At 39.9% G+C, this 21,876-nt stretch overlaps 1 protein-coding gene across 1 annotated transcript in view; it reads left to right on the top strand.

Moving 5' to 3' along the window:
* The window catches only part of LOC127576211 (FRAS1-related extracellular matrix protein 2-like), a 169,577-nt gene that overhangs the window by 137,228 nt on the left and 10,473 nt on the right, over positions 1–21,876 (top strand). Inside the window, exons 15-20 of the mRNA XM_052026631.1 lie at positions 161–292; positions 2,429–2,760; positions 14,358–14,550; positions 17,528–17,632; positions 18,137–18,264; positions 21,123–21,257. Of these exons, the coding sequence (XP_051882591.1) occupies positions 161–292; positions 2,429–2,760; positions 14,358–14,550; positions 17,528–17,632; positions 18,137–18,264; positions 21,123–21,257 (1,025 nt within the window). The remainder of the gene's footprint in view (positions 1–160; positions 293–2,428; positions 2,761–14,357; positions 14,551–17,527; positions 17,633–18,136; positions 18,265–21,122; positions 21,258–21,876) is intronic.

Below are 21,876 nucleotides of genomic sequence, written 5' to 3'. Positions count from 1 at the left end.
AATTTTTACCTGTGTGTATCCTTAATGTGATTAATAATTTGCAAACCACAATGTATGTTAAAAAGAAAGTGTGCTTTTAGATTGAGGGCAAGAGAATCTAAATTAGCTTTGATCGGTTTTTGTTACCAACTAGTAACATGTGTAATTCCTTTGCTATCAGGTCTGTGCCAGCCGAGAGTGCAAGGAGCAGTTGGCGCTGAACCATTCTCTGCTAAGCTGCGTTACACAGGAACTGATGATCCAGACCATCCCAACCTTATTAAATTGACTGTAACAATGCCTCACATTGATGGTAGGGAGAACTTCATGGAGTTGCTGTGGTGTGTTCTACTGTTTTCCATATGAATTTGTTTTTAAGTTCTATAGAATTTACTTACACTACCTATAGGATTTCATTCAAATCGTCTTTAAAATAAATGTAATAGTCACCAATTTCCCCAACCCCCACTTCAGCAAAGCTGATTTTTTTGTTGCTCCCGTTGTCTGGTCAATTCCCTAATATTAGTGTGAGACTTCAGGGAAGAGTTTAGATTTTTATATCTCCAGTGTAAAAGTAACGCAGCATAATTAAGGCATCCATTATTGCAATAGAACCATTTCTGTAGATGAAACAGTAATGCACAAGTGCGAGAGATCACTGAGCCACTAAATTCTATGGCATAAGCTTAAGCTGTAGTTGTTCACACAGTAAACTTTTAATGCATTCTATTCTGTTGGGGAGACTTATAGAAAGATGTAAACAGAATCTAAAAGGTTTCTGAGTGGCGTCATTCTTGCCCTGATGTTCATGGCAAAGGTATAGCTAAACACCTTAGCAAGGCTGGAAGTATGCTAAAAAAACAAATAAAACTACAGAAGCTGGAATCTGAAACAAAAACAGAAGAATTCAGGAAGAATACAATTGGTCAAGCAGCATCTATGGAAAGAGAAACCTGTTCATGTTTCAGATCAAAGACCCTTCATCAGAACTAAGAAAGAGAGAAACTTGCTCAGTTCTCTTTCTCATTTCTAATGGAGTCTTCAACCTGAAATGTGAACGGGTTTCTCTTTCCACAAGTGCTGGAAATTGTGGACTTCAGGAAGGGGAAGTCAGGAGAATACACACCTGTCCTCATTGAGGGGTCAGCAGTGAAAAGAGTGAGCAGCTTCAAGTTCCTGGGATCAACATCTCAGAGGATCTATCCTGGGCCCAACACATTGATGCAATAACAAAGAAGTCACACCAGTGGCTCTACTTCATTAGGAGTTTGAGGAGATTTGGTATGTCACCAAAGACTCTTGCAAATTTCTATGGATGTACAGTGGAGAGCATTCTGATTGGTTGCATCACAACCTGGTATGGAGGCCACAGAGGGATACAGATTCAGCCAGATCCATAATGGGCACAACCCTCCCCACCATCGAGGACATCTTCAAGAGGCAGTGCCTCAAGAAGGCGGCATCCATCATTAGGGGCCCTCAACATCTGGGACATGCCCTCTTCTCATTACTACCATAAAGGGAGGAGGTACAGGAGCCTGTAGACCCACACTCAATATTTTCAGAACAGCTTCTTCCCCTCCACCATCAGATTTCTGAAAGGTCATGAACCCATATTTTTGTAATTTATAGATTTTTATATCTTTGCACTGTACTGCTGCCACAAAACAACAAATTTCACGTCGTATGTCATTGATAATAAATCTGATTCTGATTCTACTACTTGACTGGTTGAGTTCTTCCAGCATTTCTGTTTTTGTCGGTAATGTGCTGGTCCTGTCAAGCATAATGGCCAGACCCAAATAGTATTCTTCAGCAGGTGGGAGGGACATTAGCCATCAGAGGCCATGGTCAAGAACTTCTGGAGATGATCCCAGAGAACTGAAAGGTCATGGATGAGTGGCAAGACTGATGAACAGACAGGCTGAGACAAAGCTAGGGATCGAAGCTGCGGGGTGTGCAATGAAGGAGAAGGCTAGGTAGGTCAGAAATCCTATGTTTGCCAAAGCTAAATGTCAAGGCATTTGGAGGAAGGATGGAATGCTGGTACTCGGACTGAGGAGGAACAAAGCCTTCTTTCTTTGTCAGTGAATGGGCATTCTGCTTCTCTTGCCCAATGAGGAATGCTGAAAGAAATTACCAAGATTAGTTAGACAACAATTCCATCCCAACTTTCACAGCCCAACCTTCCCCTATGATCATTTTCCTGACTCCTAAAAGACTCGTGTAATAGCAGTAAATTGGGTTCCTAATTGTACTTGGAATCTTGACACATAAGTTAAAGAAATGTCCGAATCTCCATGATTTCACCATCATAGAAATAACTGGATGCATCTTGTGTACGTTTCACTTTTGAACATTTATCCTCTTCCAGATTTAATAAGAGAGTTGAAGTAAAAGATAGCTGTTGATTTAATAAAATGTGTCAGACATTCTGTTTTTGTTTCAGGTATGCTCCCTGTTATCTCCACACGTCAGCTCTCTAACTTTGAGCTAACTCTCAGCCCTGACGGGACCCGTGTTGGAAACCACAAGTGTTCTAACCTCCTAGACTACAATGAAGTAAAGACTCATTATGGCTTTTTATCAGACTCCACTAAAAATCCAGAAGTGATTGGAGAGACCTCTCCTTACCAGTACAGCTCCTCTCTACGTGGGCCTTCCACACTCAGGTTTTACCGAAACCTCAACCTTGAAGCCTGCCTCTGGCAGTTTGAGAGTTTCTATGATATGTCTGAGCTTCTCACAGACTGCGGTGGCACTATTGGCACTGATGGACAGGTATGGACAGATTTCTGATCTTAGCAGGGTTATTCTTTACTAAGTGGATACTTTCATCTATATTTACTGCCCATGTTTCCTAAAAAGAAAAGTCCGGTTATCATGGAGAAATAAGATGCATGCCAAATGTATTGCTTATATTTTCAATTTTCGTTCCTGTGGTTGTCTAGATCCCAGTTGCAGCCTTGTTCATAATCAGCGTCCAACTATACCCATCAGTACAAGGGATGCCCTATTCAAGTTCATTTAAAAATAATGTTATCTGAGTCAGCTAATTTTGATATCCAATGATTTAGTATGTATATCAGAATATTTTCTTTTTCACAATCACACTTTGCAATTAATGGAAATTGCAATTAATTGTGTGGCAGAAGTTGTCATATTGAGTCAATTTTGATTTAATAATATTGTTTTGATTTAATGAGGAACTTGCAGAGAAATTGAACACAATACTTTTTGTGTGCTATCGTGGAAAAAGGCACAGAGAAACTCCTGAAAATATTGGAGAACAGGCCTAGAGCAAATGAGGATTTCAAAGAAATCAATTAAAAAATAATATTGAAAAACATTAGTGGGAATGAAAAGTAATAAATCCTCAGGACCTGATAGCCTGCATTCGGAGGATTGAAGGGGTCATCCATGGAGATAATGGATGGAGTTGTTGTCATCTTCCAAAGTTCCATAGATTCTAGAATGATTCCCATAGACCGGAGGGTAGTGAATGTAGCCATACTATTTAAGAGAGGAGGCAGAGAGAAAACAGGGAACTACAGACCAGTTAGCACAACAGAGGTAGTAGGGAAAATGGTCATATTTATTTTGAAGGAGTGTTCACAGGACACTTAGAAACTGATAATAGGATTTGACATGTCACCGTGGATTTATCAAACAGAAATCATATTGACCAAATCCATTAGAGTTTTTGGGGGTTGCTGTCAATAAGGTGCCACACAAGAGATTATTAAACAAAATTAGAGCAATGACACTGGGAGTAATGCATCTGCATGGATTGGAGATTGGTTAACAGACAGAAAACAGCAGAAATAAATGGGTCATTTGCATATTGGAAGTTTGTGACTAGTAGGCTGCAACAGAGATTGGTGTGGGCTCCAGCTCTTTACAGTCTATGTTAGTGATTAAGATGAGGGGATCATGTGTCATATATCAAAGTCTGCTGATGATACAAAGCTGGGTGTCAGTGTGGACAGTGAGTGCACTGTACAGAAGTTTCAAAGTGATATACACAGTTCAAGTGAATGGACAAGGACACAGTAGAGGGAATGTAGTGTGGAAAAATGTGAGGTCATCCACTTTAGTAGAAAAAATAGAAAGCTGGAATGTTTTGTTTTAATAACAAGAGATTGAAAAGTGTTCAAAATGACCTGAGTGTCCTTGTACATAAATCATTGAAAGTTGCCAATATGGGCACAACAAGCAATTTGGAAGGCAAATTGTATGTTGGTGATTATTGCAACAGGATTTGAGTACAATAGCAGGGACATCTTGTTCCAATTACATAAGGCCCTGGTGAGAACACATCTGGAATCTGGTCTCCCCATGTAAGGATATACTTCCAATAGTGAGAATGCAAGTCCTGCATGGTTGGTTTGTTATCGGAGGAGAAATCAAGCCCCAAACATTCTTGAGTTTTGGAAAAAGAGAGGTGATTTCATTGAAATGTACAAAATTCTTATGGGGCTAGACAGAATGAATGTTGGATTGATATTTCCCTTGCCTGACATCACAGTTGTAAAGTAAGGGGCATCCATTCTGGACAAAGATGTGAAGCAATTTCTTCACCCAGAGAATAGTGAATCTGTGGAAACTTTCCACTCAAGAGGCCTATGAAAATACAGTCACTTATGTTATTCAAGGCCAAAATTGATAGATTTTCAGAATTAAGAGATTGAAGGGATGTGGTGTTAGTGCAGGAAAGTGATACTAAAATATAAATACAATCATAATCATATCGAATGGCAGAGAAGGCAAGAGGGGCCAAATAGTCTTCTTCTTTTTCTCAAGTCTTCTTATTAACTAGACTAAACAGATGTCATTTTAATCATGATGATGTACAAGCATGAAATTCAGATGCTCTTTTGCACCAAAACAGTTGTATTGCTGTCTATCTCCTTTTGAAGCGACTATGGGAGAAGTACTATATTCAATTGGCTACAGATTAGTATAATTTGATCAATAATATCAGCAACTCATATCACTTCTGTACCGTGTGCTGTTGGCCTCATTGTTTTACTGAATCTCCTTTGAATAGCAAACAAAGCCTTTCTTATGTGGGGGTGGTGTTTTCTGTAACATGACACAATGCAGAAAGCTGAGGCATGTGTGGACAGGGAGTTTGAATCCTTTTGCTTGGCAATTATTTACAGTGAGTCCATATGTCTAAGTATAGCTGAGATATGAGATATTTTGAACCTTTTGCCATCAGCTGCATTCCTGTTTCTGTGTTTCCTTGTCCTGTGTGGAAATGTGTTTATGAAACGGCATCGCATCCCTTGCTTCATAGATGTTTTGAATGATTGTTGCACTTCCATTTTTTACAGCCACAGTAAGTGGGCCTTACACTCAATAGTCACAAGATCTGCTACCAACCTGCCTTCCAACAATAAAGCTTGATGAGGAGACCCTTGAAAGTATGGGTCACTTCCAATATTTTGTAAGCCATCTCTCAGCAAAGGCAGACATGGATGATAAAATTCACCACCACCTTCTGAACACTAGCAGAACTTTGATCAATTGAGGAAAAGTGTACATAATGATCAAGACCTCAGACCTGACACAAAACTCATGGTTTCTCAGACAACAATGATCTCTGCCCTCCTGTATGCTTCCAGGACCTGGACTATGTACATCAGCCACCTCCCCATCAGCCACCTCGTGCCCCATCCGTGCAAGAGTCTGTAGTTCCCACACTAACCTCCTCAACTATTTCAGAACCTACAAAACCAGAGTGGAAGCAAGTCGTCCTCAATTCCAAGAAATACCTTAGACAAAGTCAGGCATTTTGCGGAGTTAAACCAGGCCAGGGCATATACAGTGAATGGCAGGACCCTGGGGAGTGTTATTGAACAGCGAGACCTTAGGGTGCAAGTACATAGTTCTGTGAAAGTGGTGACACAGGTGGACAAGTGGTGAAGAAGGCATGTGGTATGTTTGCCTTCTTGGCCAAAGCATTGAGTATAGAAGATGGGAAAGTTGTACAAGTCGTTGATTAGGGCGCACTTGGGGTATTGTGTGCGGTTCAGATAAGCTACCCTACAGGAAAGATATAATTAAACTAGAGAGGATGCATAAAAGATTCACAAAGATGCTGCCTGATTGGAGGCTTGAGTTGTAAAGAGCAATTGGACAGGCTGGGACTGTTTTCACTGGAGCAAAGGAGGCTGAGAGGTGACCTTATAGAGGTTTATAAAATCATGAGGGACATAGATAGGGTAGATTGTCACAGTCTTTTTCCCGGGGAGTCTAAAACTAGACGGCATAGGTTTAAGGTGAGAGGTGAAATATTTAAAGGGGATCTGAGGGCAAGTTTTCCACACAGAAGGAGGTGGATATATGGAATGAGCTTCCAGAGGAAGTGGTAGAGGCAATGTTCTAAAGACATTTGGACAAATACATGGATAGAAGAGGTTCAGAAGGATATGGGCCAAATGCAGGCAAATGGTATTAGCGTAGGTAGGCACCCTGGTCAGCACATCCGAAGGGCCTGTTTCCATGCTGCATAACTCTATGAATCTAAAATACTCTGGGTTGCCTAATCCCCACTCACTTTTGTTTCTTTCCATCTTATCTCGACTTGGCCACTTTCCCAAACAGTTTGGCATGCAGGCACACAAATGACCAACACCAACCAAGCTTTGTTTATTTACAGATAACTTTTCTTTTACTCTACTGTAACACAGCTATTAGAATGTTCTAATTACCAATATAAAACAAAAAAAGTCTTTTTGCAGGTATAATATTATTTAACCTATCATTTTGGCCTGTATTCTAAGATCGCTTTTTTTCTTGAATGCTAATAGTATATTAGGCAGTATTAAAATGAGAATCAATATTAACAAATTCCATAAGCAGATGGATGGAATCTGAAGATGGAAGACTGAAAATCAACACTGAATGGGTCTGATGCTAATAAAACATGCTTCTTTGAATGTCTGGATTTAGCAAACAGTTTTCATCCAAAGTGCTGATATGCCATTAGTTGAATATACCCAGAGAAGCTAAACCTGACACCTTCAAATTTAAGACTCTAGCCACTGGACACATACTTCTACTTAAAACGTGTGAAGTGAACTGGCTGGTACATAGTGCATGTTGCAGGAAGACAGAGAAGCACCTAAGTTACCGCATGCAATGTAGAAGGACAAAAGAAGGAGGTATGTTCTCTACCAACAGTAGAGTCAAGAACCATCTCACCCTCCTCTCACTGGGTGTCACAGCACATCGCTGATGTGTGTGACCTCATCTTCTTGTTCTTTTCCTCCTCTAGTCTAGGGACATTCTAAGCAAGATCTCAATTACCAAAATTTCCCTTTCTTCTAGCAACACCTTTAAATAAATTCCTCGAGAAAATTTCTGAGGATTACATCCCAGAAATGTGCTTCATTTGCAAAAGTGTGATGCCCCCTTTACTGTTTCAGTAGCAGTGAACATGAAATGGTATATTTTTAAGCAGATCTTGAAATCCTCATGAATGCTGTGAACTCCCAAACAGCTGGTTGCTATTGGGAGATGTTCTTAGGACAGACACTAACCACCAAAATGCCATCCAAATTCCTTAATGAGAACCAACATACATTTTATGGATCAATCAAGTCCTTTCCAAAACCTAATGTGAACTTCAGCTCCACTGAATGTGGGCTAAGCCAGTGTTTCATCTCCACATGCCATATTGACCACCTTGAAGGATTTCTAGTATTGGAATACACTGCCAAAATTCTTTCCCTCAGTTTACAATCATAACATTTTATCCGTTCTTAGGTGAGCCCTCAAGATTGGGGTTGGCTTGTTTCCATTCCAGTTCTGTAGGTTCTGAGGTGATTGATGAGGACAATGTAGGACCTGCAGGCTGTATCACAGATGGGGCATGAGGCACCCGATGGGATTGGCCGGTGGGTGGTTGTGAGGCACTGGATTCCTTCTGCCATTTACACTGGGCTTCAGTAAGCTTCTGCGCATGGACTTGAAGTTTCCATCGCCTTCCCAAAAGCTCCTTCTCCACTTTGGGCAGTCATGGGCCAGCGAATCCCAAGAGTCAGTGGGGATTTGCAAGGTGTTTTTGAGGACATGTTGAACCATTTTACTGAGGCTACACTCAGGAGGGACCAAGACAGATATCCTCGCAAAGGTGCAAGATATAAGATCATAAGATATAGGAGCAGAATTAGGCCATTCAGCCCATTGAATCATGGCTGATTTTTTTTCAACCCCCATTCTCTTTCCTTATCTCCATAACCCTCAACCCTCTTATCAATCAAGAACCTATCAATCTCTGCCTTAAGCACACACAATGACTTGGCTTCCACAACCCTCTGTGGCAATGAATTCCACAGATTCACCACCCTCTGGCTGAAAAAATTCCTCCTCATCTCAGTTTTAAAGGGACATCCCTTTATTCTGAGGCTGTGCCCTCAGATCCTAAACTCTCCTACTAATGGAAGCATCCTCTCCACGTCCACTCCACTCTATCCAAGTGCTGTTGGAAAGGATATAAACATATAGCATGGGAATGAATACCTGAGCAGGGAGTTAGAGGAGTGGGAAACAAGAGTAGAAGTGAAAGACAGACAAATAGAAAGCAAAAAATGAAGGCAGAAGGGTGAAAATCAAATAGAGTGACAACAGACCCAACTGATGGGATTGTCACAGGGAAAAGTGGTAGTAAGAAATTAAGAGCTCTATATCTAAATGCACATGGTATCTGAAACAAAGTCAATTAAATGACATCACAAATAGAGATGTTTGAGTATGATCAGGCAGCCATTGCAGAGACATTACAAGGAGATCAAAGCTGGAACTCTTATATTTAAGGACATTTGACTTTTTGGAAGGACAGGTGGAAAAGAAAAGGTGTTGGAGGGGCTTTGTTAATAAGAGATGAAGTAAGCGCAGTTGTGAGAGATGATCTAGGCTTAGATGATGTATATTTGGGTGAAGGTTAAAAGATAGCAAGGAAAAGAGACAATGGTGTAGAATCCCAAACATTAGTCACACTCTAAGAAAGAGTATAGTCGATAATGGAAGCATGTAAAATGTGCAAAGCATTAACCATGGGTGCTTTAGTCTTCATATCCATTGGGTTAATCAAATTAGAGATGGAAAGCACAAGGATGAATTCATAGAGTGCATTCAGGATAGCTTTCCAAAACAATACGTTATGGGACTAACCAGAGGCTGGGTTATTTTGGATTGAATAATGAGACAGGATTGATAAATGTAAAAGGATGTGGTGATCACAAAAGATAGAATTTAGCTTGGGAATGGGAAATGTGGATCTGAAACAACTTATGTAAGAGGAATTACAAAGGATTCAGGAAAGAGTTTGTTTAAGTGCACTGGGCACATAGATTAGCAGGTAAGATAACAGTCAAGTAGTGGCAGTATTTGAGGAGGTAGTTCATGACTCCCAGAAAAAATAAATCAAATGAGGAGGCAAGATTCTAAGGGGGAAGAACCAACCATGGCTAACTAAGGAAGGCATTAAATTGTAGGAGAAAACATATAAGGTGTCAGATGTTACAGGTAGCCCTGATGATTGGGATAAGTTAAAAATCCAGCAAAATAGATTTTAAAAAATCAAGAAAGAAAAAATAAACTACGAAGGCAAACAAGTGAGAACTATCGAACCTGACAATGAGACCTTCAGCACATAAAGTGGAAGAGAATGGCCAAAGTGAATATTAGCCCCTTAGAGAATGAGATTGGAGAAGTAGTTGCAGGAACAGAGAAATGGCAGAGGGGTTAAACATCTATTTTGCATCAGTCTTTACAATAGAAGATACTACAAAAATTGTAGTAATACTAAAACTACAGGAGAGAAATACAACACCAATAAGGTTAAAGACTGATAGGTACCCTGGATCTGATGGTTTGCATCCTAGGATCCAAAAAGAAGTATCTGCAGATATAGTGAATCCATTGGTTACAATCTTCCAAAAATCCTAAGATTTCGGAGAAATACAAAAGGATTGGAAAATTGCCAATGTTATGTCCTCATTTAAACAGGATGAAAGGCACAAAGGATAATCCCATTGTCTTATGGGCAAAGGCAGGGATCACTTCTACCCAATAGACCTTGAGTTTTGTGCCAGGTTTGAGGTCTTGATCTTCAAATACCATATTTCCCAGTCAGCTAAAGGCCACGCTTGAGCATTGAAAGCGATGCTGTCTTCATTGTCTGCCAGACGTTTGAAATAGAGAGACAAAAAATTTACTGACTCATGGCAGAAAATTCATTGTTAATGATTCCAGGGTCTGAAAAATTCAAGTACAGAAAATATACCTTTGAAAGAGAGATTTATGTTTCCTTGATCATCACCAACAGAGCAGGTCTTTATTTTCCCATTTGTAAGATGAGTGCATTCCTTAAGCACCAGTAGCCACAGCAGCCTCATTATTATAAGCTGCTAGCATCAAAGGGCCTGATGAGACACCCTGTTAAAGGACAGCTTCAGATAAAGGCAGCTTCTTGTAATATATGGAAGTACATTACGTACATTCTTTTGTTGCAGTTGTGTGAAGACAAGGTTTTAGAAATCAAACTCTCCCAATCAGTGCCTTTCCACTTTGATGTGTGCTCCTGATAAGGAAGCTCGTTTGCCTGCTGACGCTTCGCACTACTGATAAGGGAATGGCCGTGCGGTTCAGAATTCTGAAAACAGAGGCGTTTTCTCTTTAACCCAGTGTAATGTCCTGCCCACCATTGTTTATCTTTTACAACGTTATTTTATCTACCAGCACTTAAATGTTGGTGAAACAATTAAAGAATGCATGTCTCCTTTTCTTTTTGCAAACATTGCTGCAACTCTCTCCTTTGCACCAAAGCTTATTTCAAAACCTTTGAGAGATCAAGCAGGTTCAAACTAGGGACCACGAGACACAAGAGACTGCAGATGCTGGAATGTGAAGCAACAAACAACCTGCTGGAGGAACTCAGCAGTTTGAGCAGCATCTGTGGGGTGGGGGGAAGGAATTGTCGACGTTTCGGGTTGAAACCTTGCATCGGTAAACCCAAAACGTTAATAATTCCTTTCCTCCCACAGATGCTGTCCGACCCATTGAGTTCCTCCAGCAGATTGAAAAGTATAAGATCCATAAACCACCAAAAAGGTAAACAAAAGTTAAACATCTTATAACCTTCTACTTCCAATGTCTTCATGATCTTTGTCTTGACTGGTGTTCCATTATCCACTTTTCGGTTATGAAGGATAGGCAAGAGCACTTTATTAGTAACTTAATTTGCCAAAGCTGTTCCCAATAATGAGATTGCCAGACCAGCACACATAAAATCCACCTCACAGTTTACTGCTGTAATCCATAAGCATAAGAACATAAATAGAAGCAAGAACAGACAATTCAGACCTTTGTGCCTGCTCTACCATTCAGTAAATTGATGGATGATATTTTACCCCAGCACCATATTCCTGCAAAAATCCCATCTCTGCCTGAAATATACAAAGCAACTGATCATCCACAACCATTTTAGTTTGAGAATTTCTAAAACTCACCATCCTCTGCTCCATATTCACCATTGATGTTCAGCACTATTTCTGTGTCTTGTGACAGACGAAAAATAATTGTTTAACCTCTCTGCCGTTTTCTTTCTTCCCCTATTAATTTCTCTAGTCTCAAAAGCAAATTTAGTGGGATTCACTGTAAGGTGGCTTCCTCTATCTAGCTACCTGAGTAGATTGTGAAAGCAGATTATTTCCGATAAAGTTACACCGGAAAGCATATTGGAATAATGTCCTACACATCTCCATCTTGTTTTACCTTCTTCCATTCCCTTTTCCATATATCCTAATCAAAAGAAAACCTGAGTGAAACTTTCAGAACTGATTGTGTCTAAACAGCCAATAACCATTTTAGTATGTTTAACTTTTGTTTGTGTATTTGGTGCTTTATGGATCTCGTGCTTTTATTCCAAGTCAGTCCTTGGCCCCAAATTTGAAACCTGCTTTAATATGCTGTGCATAATTATGCATTGCAGTCACATTAACAAAATACTTGCCAGCACCACTGCTGCTACCCACGATAGAAGGGCTAGGAATCACACTGCATAATTGTTGAATTTTATTAGACTATATGATTAGTTTGGGATTCTTTCCAAGAAATGGATGGTCCTGACCTAAGTAATTCAGACGAAGAAAATCAATTGATTTTTTATTAATTAAATTAAATTGATTAATTAAATTAATTTTAAAAAATCAATTAAAATCAAAAAAATCAAAAGAAAATCAATTACCTGGAAATAATTATAATGTTTACTGATCATTTAAATCACAACTTATAATTCTCTACCGATATCTGGGAATGATGATAACCAGGGTTTCAGTGTTTCAAAGATTTTGTTGTCACATTTTAGAGTTATTTACCACTGAAAATCAGATTATTGAGCTATCATTATTGTATAGGAGCTTGGTATGTGCAAATCGGTTGGTACATTTCTTTTATTTCAGTAATTACTTAATTGGTTGTAGAGCACTTTGGCACATCCAGAGATTTTGGAAGGCAGTATATCAATGCAAATCTGTCTTTCTTAATAATTGTCTAAAAATGGGCCCTCTTATATCGAATCTAACAACCAAAGAGATTTTGTAGTCATCAGAAAAGTCAGAACTAGTTGGTAAACAAAAAATCACTGCTTCAGCCAGCACTGGAGGCTTAAATTTTAAGCTGGCAGATAGATGACTTCCATGTCATTTGCTTTTGAGACTGGGTTCTGTTTTCTTTTTCCCATAACTGATGGTGAAAGCTCTAGGTTAGACTGAGTCATTGTTCAATTTAGGTAATTTAGATTCCTGTCCTTAATGGTAACAATGAATGCTTGTTTTCAAAGGCTTGAGTACATACTGCTTGTAATATGCAGTCTCTTTCCTTGTCAGATGCTTGTTCCCTCAAGGATTTTCAGAACCTGGGGCCATGAACTCAGAACTAATCACTAAATCTGTTTGTGAAACTCATATTAAATGTTATGAATTTGTGCCTGCAGATCCCTAAATCTGCCATCACTTCTTTTATGATAACTCAAGATTTGACCTCAATAACAGTTGTTCAGTCTTATGTTGTTACAAAACATTAAATAATGTTTAGAAATGTGAGTTTCAAAGCTGTGAAGGGATTTGTTGCAAGTATCCATGGAAAGTAGAGGTGTCCAGGGGCAGTTTCAGTAAGGGGTGGATAATTAATAATTACATTGTGGTCACACTGAGAAAGTGCATGTGAACAACACTGTTATTACCTCCTGTAGTGGTGCAAAGAATCACCTCATGATGACTGAATTTTATTAGGTTATATAGTTGTTTTTTTTCAAGGAATAGATTTCCCTATTCTAATTAATTCAGGCTGCAAAAATTAATTGAATACCTGGAAATAATTGTAATACAGGCTGGATATATGGTAGCAGGTGTGCAATACAGGCACAGTTTTAGTCCTGTGTAATGTCTTTTGTCCAGTTAAAAGCAGATAAACTTTTAAGTTGTGAACCTCTCATTCCTTCAGGCGTAGGAACACAGGAATGTGCAGGACTATGGTTGGCAGTCAAAATGAGTTCAAAATTCTAAAAATACCATGCAGTACTCTCTCACCTGTCTTATGTTATTTCCTAACAAAGTATTTACCCATTTGTCTCTTTCAATTGCCAATAGAATTTGCCTCCCAGTTTGGACTTTCACCAGTAAGTGTAAGGTTTAGAGTGTATTTCTAAGGGAACCAATGCAGAAGTAGTTCTGTGTAAACAATTCATTTACTCATGGTTACAACTAAGGATTAAGTTCAGCCAGTGTGGGAGAAGCACATATTTTCATAATCAGAAATCATCTGGTAATGTTATAACATTTTAAGGAAGGAACTATTATTAAAGATCCCACCATGTTCAGTTAACTGACAGACTGTTGCCCAATGCTCAGCTAAAAATGGTGGCAGAAATTTGCAACAAAATAATTTGAAAAGGACCTCCATAATTAACTAATGCTTCATAAAGTTACACATGCAATAACCTAAATTAGAATAATATGTGATAATATAAAGCAGATATTGTAGGTTAGCCATTATCTTCGAAGAAAGAAACAAATTTATTTTTGATTTCCACTGTCCATATTTTTTTTAGTTTCAGTGTCACTAAGGCATGTATATAAATTGGTTTATAGAAAAACAATATCAAATCCTGCAGAGCAATAATATTCTGCAGTAATATCACAGTTTAAAAATAAACATTAACATTTTTTATGCCGACATGTCTAGGTTTTGTAAGAAGTAGCATTTATTTATACAGATTGCAGCAAAAATCACATTAATAATAAAATTGCATGCATTATTTGAGGATGGCTGGCGCATCACATGTTAAAATCTTTTTTTTCCATCAGGTTTTGAACCTTGTGCAGTCTTACGTAACTCTGCGAGTCCCTCTATACGTCTCCTATGTCTTCCATTCCCCAGTGGGTGTTGGAGGCTGGCAGCACTTTGACCTGCAGTCTGAGCTTCGCTTGACTTTCGTGTACGACACTGCCATCTTGTGGAGAGATGGAATTGGCAGCCCACCAGAGGCTGAATTGCAGGGTTAGTGACTATAAGAGATTGTTTCAGCAATTTTTATTACCAGTCAGAAACATGTATCTCAGGAAACCTCCCCATCAGTAATTCCTTCTTACAAGTGTAAGTAAATTTTGAAAGACCTAATTCTGCCACCAAGCCATTATGTGCATTAAGAACAGTATTCATTTTCCAGCATGCTCTGTTTCATGTGGGGTGCTGCTCATGACTCAGGGCCCCACAAAATTCCTACATGCTAAAAACACTTCTAACTCGCATAAGTGTCACCATGGATAGAAAGCATTTGACCTCTCAAAAGTTGAAGCAAAATTTATTCCAATCAACAGATTCCCCATTTGCAAGCACAACTATATCTAATCAGGCATTGCTTTAAATTTTCTCTTACAATTCGTTTGGTTGTTTGGAAACAAATGAAGAAATATGTACACGAAGACATAGCTCATTTTATTGTTCCTTAGTAGCCTAAAATAATAATTTGAAGTATATTCTAAAAATATGAGCTACTGATGCTTCTATCTCAAAATCAAAAAGATCACATTGCACATCTCATTCAAAGACTGAGTCCATGATCTAAACTAACACTTCACCACTGTTTGAGTTGTTGTTCAATGTTGAAGGATTTGTTCTTACAATGAAGTCCTGTTTGGTGGTTCTGATTGACATGATCTAAAGAGCGTAGAGGTCTGCCAGTGTACCAAACAACAGCTGACCTTCAACTAACACTATCAAAAGCATATTCATTGCTTATTCATGCATTGTTTGAGACATTCCCATGCATAGCTATTTTGCTTATGAAGTAATGGTTGCTGCTCTTCATGAGTGGTTTGTTATTTGGGATTTTTCTGTAAAATGTGAAAAGACGCTATATACCTGTAAATGGTTGACTTGAATAGATTTTAGTCCTTTGCGTAATCATGAAACCAGCTTTGGGATCTGTTGTTATCACTTGTTTTCTAATTTACTGTGTTTAACCCATGGTTTTTGTAATCTTGTAATTCTGATTCAGAGAATGCCAGTTTTTTTTTATCTGCACACATTAAAATGATATATGTTGAAACAACTTTCTAGAACACAGCAATGTAAACTTTGCAAACTTCCTTGCTACAGCATTTAATTGACTGTACATTAAATATGTACCTCCAGATTAACTTGCATTCTCAAAGGATCAAACTGCTGATCGACAGGAATCTATGGACAATAATCAATGTGCTAATTTAAATTAAATTCCTCTCTGCCCATCTGCACACTAAGAGGTCAGGAAATGTTAGGTAAAAGTATCAAATATTGAAGCAAAGCAGTTGAATTAAAAGGTGTTTGTCTTATGCAACTACTTGTTTACACACTAGATTTAGTTAATTAGACCATATGCCCAAATTAGCCAAGAAATTAGATTGATTAGCACTTTTATTGTGTACAAAACCACTCAAAAATCAACTTAACTCAGAGTAGATCATACCAGCATTCATTTCCATGTGAAATTGAACCCACTGGGTGAATGGACCAGGTTCTTTTGCATGCTATTTTCATTAGCCCTCCTCACATTCTTCCAGTGTGAGAAATGTATGAAATAATATCACAATCCATGTAAATTAGAGCTTCTAGATGTGGCCTACAATCATCGTGGAACAATATCAGTGTAACCAGGAGCATATAGCCCTACCTTGTTGCTGTTCCAATTATATAAGGGGCAGATACTGCCTACAGGAGACCTGACCAAGCAACTTCATAATTCACTGCAGGTTCCTCAGACACCTTCTAAGGTCCACAGAGTGTTATAAGGTTACTAGCAAGTGTTTTTCCTAGTCTTTAGCTGCTGAGATACTTATGCAACGCCTCAATGATAACACCACTGGCAGCATTCCCATTACTGAAAGCATTGTTAAATGCATGATTGGCCACTCAGGGTGGGTCATGGTCCTCAGGGCACAAGGCAAAGACGGTCCTATCAGCCAAGCCTACTCACAGAGAGCCTTCCGAGCACCACATCTTACCTGGATCTTTCTGATAAACCATGTATTCTCAAACTCATCATCATCATTGAGATATGGGATATGGGCAAATGGGACTAGCTTAAATGAGGATCTTGGTCGGCATGGACCAGTTGGGCTGAAGGGCCTGTTTCTGTGCTGTATGACTCTAACACTTTATATGTGGCATTCTGCAGGGCCACACACTCCTACCTGGACTGCTCTCTGTGCAGAGGTCAATTCACACTATTACACTTGGGAGGTCAATTCACACTTCCGCACTACAAGGTCCTACCAATGGACACAACAGATCTATGCATTATCTCCCAATTTGTTGCGCACTGCTACATTTGAGAGATCACCTCGGCATTGCAATTGTGAAGAAATGATTTCATCTACTTGGATTCAAGTGAGGAACAAGTGGCATCTTAGGCACTGGGTTTCTAGTCTCCACTCTGCAGGTGTGAGGAGTTGTGTGCAGATCATCTTAGCATCTCTTGTGAGATCATGAATGTTCTCTCAGCACTTCTCCATTGTGTGGGAGTTCTCACTGCTGGTGACTACTATAGCCATGTCTTCTTGTGGTGGGCCCAGCAGATTTCTTGCTGTCTTAATACATAGGACCTCCCTCCTGGCATGTATCTCAGTGACCAAGACTTCCATGTCCCTTTGAGTGCTTGTGAGAGTTCTTCCCCTTTCCCCATCAGCCTTTGTCTCCTCCATGGCAGGTACAACATATGTTGCTGCTCGGGGTGTGTGTCGTTAAGGGCTAACACCCTTTTCTGAACACTGCAGCAGAGTCAGGAGGTACTGTAGATCAGGTAAGGTCCCTTCAAGAATCGTACAAGCCCTGCATTAGTGCTTTTACTGGGCGTAAATCATGGTAATTATTTTAACAAAAGACAAAAAAAAACACAGATAAAGTTACTGTCGTCTGAGTTGGGAGTACAGCATATTGATGTTTCCTGCTACAGACTCGTTAGCTAAATTTACTAACTTGTGTTGTCTGCTGGCAGGTGCCCTTTACCCTACCAGCATGAGGATCAACAATGAAGGTCGTCTGGTTGTGAACTTCCGTACTGAGGCACGATTTCGGGGGCTCTTTGTCATGTTGCACCCTGGTGAGTGAATTTCACCTCATGCACAGCTTGTTATTCTTCTGATTTACTGTTCTCTCCTGTGGGCATGTTTCTTCCTGAAGTACTACTTTATAACTATATGATTGGCTGTTATTCTTGATATAACCTTCACAAAGAATTTTACAAATTATTCTATATTATGGCCCATGTCCACTTCTACATACCTGAACAATGATTCCTGGTTTATAATGAGGTGACAGAATCCAAACATGTTTTCCCCCAGGGGTCTGAGGTCAGTTGTGATCCCTCTGCAAATAGTTCAGCAAACCCAGCACACGCCAGTGCCCAAACTTAGATCCGTCCTGATTTGTAATTCAGCCACTGGATAAATTTGTTCTGGCAGCAAGAAATTGGAATAATTTTTATCTTTTGAGAAGGGAAAATGTTGTAAAAAGTTTGTTGATAACTACTTGTTTTTGCAGTGTAGTACGAAGGAAATGCTCATTGTTTTTGAGATGCCCTAAAACTGTTTCTGTCCTTCCCCAGCATCTCCTCTCAGTTCCATGGTTATGTCCGCTGATCATCCAGGATTAACCTTTACTCTCAGCTTAGTGCGGAGTGAACCAACGTACAATCATCCTGAGCAGCAGTGGAGTTTCACTTCCGATTTTGCTGTAAGTCTTTATAAGTTTAAACATTGCAATACTGACTGAAATTCCTAGTGAGCATGTTTGCAAAATATTTTATGCAAATATTAAGATGTGGATGAGGATTACTAATAATTCTTCTGCTGTTTCTATTCTTAACACATATCTTCTACCTCAGATGAACTGATCAAATATTAAGAACATAGAACATTACAGCACAGTACAGCCCACAATGTTGTGCCGACATTTTATCCTGCTCTAAGATCTACCTAACCCCTCCCTCCCACATACCTCTCCATTTTTCTATCGTTCATGTGGCTATCTAAGAGTCTCTTAAATGTCCCTAAAGTATCTGCCCCCACAACCTCTGCTGGCAGTGCATTCCACGCACCCACCACTCTCTGTGTAAAAAACTTGCCTCTGACATTTCCCCGATACCTTCCTCGAATCACCTTAAAATTATGCCCGCTCGTGTGAGCCATTTTCGCCCTGGGAAAAAGTCTCTGACTGTGTATGCCTCTTATCATCTTGTACACCTCTATCAAGTCACCTCTCATCCTCCTTCTCTCCAAAGAGAAAAGCCCTAGCTCACTCAACCTATCCTCATAAGACATGCTCTCCAATCCAGGCAGCATCCTGGTAAATCTCCTTTGCACCCTCTCCAAAGCTTCCACATCCTCCCTATAATAAGGTATACAGAACTTAACATAATACTCCAAGTGTGGTCTAACCAGAGTTTTATAGAGCTGCAACATTACCTGGTGGCTCTTGAACTCAATACCCCAACTAATGAAGGCCAACACATCATACGCCTTCTTAACAACCCTATCGACCTGCGCGGCAACCTTGAGGATTCTATGGATGTGGACCCCAAGATCCCTCTGTTCCTCCACACTGCTAAGAGTCCTGCCATTAACCTTGTATTCTGCCTTCAAATTCACCCTTATATCTTCCTCCAATCACCTTAAAATTATGTCCCCCCGTATTAGCCATTGTCACCCTGGGAAAAAGTCTCTGACTGTCTACGCGATCTATGCCTCTTATCATCTTGTACACCTCTATCAAGTCATGTCTTATCCTCCTTCACTCCAAAGAGAAAAGCCCTAGCTCACTCAACCTATCCTCATAAGACATGCTCTCCAATCCAGGCAGCATCCTGGTAAATCTCCTCTGCACCCTCTCTAAAGCTTCCACATCCTTCCTATAATGAGGCAACCAGAACTGAACACAATACTTTGTGTGATCTAACCAGAGTTCTATAGTTCTATAGTCCTATCAACCTGTGTGGCAACCTTGAGGGATCCATGGACGTGGACCACAAGATCCCTCTGTTCCTCCACACTGCTAAGAGTCCTGCCATTAACCTTGTATTCTCCCTTCAAATTCGATCTCCCGAAGTGTATTACTTCACACTTATCCGGGTTGAACTCCATCTGCCACTTCTCAGCCCAGCTCTGCATTCTATCAATGTCCTGTTGTACCTACAGCGACCTTCTACACTATCCACAATACCACCAACCTTCGTGTCATCTGCAGACTTACTACCCCACCCTTCCACATCCTCATCCAAGTCATTTATAAAAATCACAAAGATCAGGGGTCCCAGAACAGATCCCTGCGGAACACCACTGGTCACCGACCTCCAGGCAGAATATGCTCCATCTACAACCACCCTCTGCCTTCTATGGGCGAGCCAATTCTGAATCCACACAGCCAAGTTTCCCTAGATCCCATGCCACCTGACTTTCTGAATGAGCCTTCCATGAAGAACCTTATCAAACGCCTTACTAAAATCCACGTACACCGCATCCACTGCTCTACCTTCATCAATGTGCTTTGTCACATCCTCTGCTGTCAGCGCCCTAAATTGCACTAAGCCCTGTTCTCCCATCTTCCCTGTGTTTTCTGTTGGCCAGCAACATCTTGATATTAAAATTCTTATCCTTGTTTTCAATCCCTTCATGAGTTTGTTTTTCTCTTCCTCAATAATCATCTCCATCTCTGATTCCTGCAGTTCCGTCTTTTCTGCCCTCTATTTTCCTCCAATTCTGTCCTCTTCTACAACCCCAATTTTAAGTTCTGGATTTCCCACCTGAAACCCTCTGTCACTTTGTCTATCCTGCTTTAAGGTGTATTTAAAAACAAGGTTGTTTGACCAAGCTTTTACTCACCTGCCCTAACATCTATTTATATGGGCTTCATGTCAAATTTTAATTTGTTAAATGTAAGTTTTTATTGTTTATTTTCCTGCATCTCAGCAAAGATAGCACTTCAAAGTAATGAATTGTTCAGAAGATGTTCTGAGATGTTTTGGTGAGACACCCTACATTTTTAAACAATTTGCATAAAAGAAGCTTATGTATGAAAGATAATGTGTTGCCTATCCACAAAACATATATTTGTTTCTAATCATTAATCTGAACACACACACACACACACACACACACACACACACACACACACACACACACACACACACACACACACACACACACACACACACACACACACACAAAATCCTGGAGGAACTCAGCAAGTCAGGCAGCATCTATGGAGGGAAATAAACAGTCGACGTTTTGGGTCAAGACCCCTCATCAGGACAGGAGAGGAAGAGGGCAGAAGCCAGAATACAAAGGTGGGGAGAGGGGGAGGAGCACAAGCCGGCAGGTGATAGGTGAGTCCAGGTGAGAGGGCAAAGGTAGGTGGGTGGGAGAGGGGGGGACAAAAGTACTTAATTGGTCATTAAAAAATTCAGGCAAAGCACTGAGTCAAAGAAATTCAGGGAATATGAGTATTGATGTGAATATTTATAAATTTGTAATTCATTTCTAATTTGCATTTGCTTTGTGCTGTTGAAACTGATAGTTTTTTTTCATTTGTTCCAGGTCCGTGACTATTCAGGTACATACACTGTAAAATTGATTCCTTGTGCCTCTGCCCCAAACCAGGAGTATACCATACCAATTGTGTGCAATCCAAGGGAGCCGATAACCTTTGATCTTGACATCAGGTTTCAACAGGTACAAAATTAAAGTGAACTTCTCCTTAGTCAATATATCCTCCTTCCATGTTTTCCACATCATTTGGGAATGAGATATTAACGTGATGTGAATGGCCAACATTTATGTCACCACAATGCTAGAGGGGTTGGGTCAGGTTAATTTTGGTAAAGGTAAACATAAGAACAAAGAAAGAGCACCATCAGTAATCAATTTAGGGCATTTTCTTGCCTAATCCCCACTGAACATAGGCAACAACTTTAGCCCATGCGAGTCAGGATTCTGTGACATGAACAGCATGTTAAATGCAGGCACATGAAGCTGCAGATGCTGTCATCTGGAGCAATAAACAAACTGCTGGAGAAACTCAGCGGTTCAGGCAGCATCTGTGGAGGCAGAGGGATGGTCGACATTTTGGGTCAGACTGTGCATCAGGATAGGCTAATGCAGTTTTGAAGTACCAATGTGAAAAACAAATAAGGCTAAACGGCCGATCTGCAGGAGGCTTCGAAAAGATCCAGAAATAGCTTTCTAAACAATTATTTGGCACATTGAATTGGCAGCATTTAGCCAATGTATACCAGGAAGTTCAAGACAAATGTATCGAGACACAGAAGGACTGAATTTGTTAATTCAGTGA

This window comes from Pristis pectinata, chromosome 11 (genome assembly GCF_009764475.1).
Source record: "Pristis pectinata isolate sPriPec2 chromosome 11, sPriPec2.1.pri, whole genome shotgun sequence".
NCBI lineage: Eukaryota > Metazoa > Chordata > Chondrichthyes > Rhinopristiformes > Pristidae > Pristis > Pristis pectinata.
This window is presented reverse-complemented; position numbering and strand designations above follow the sequence as displayed.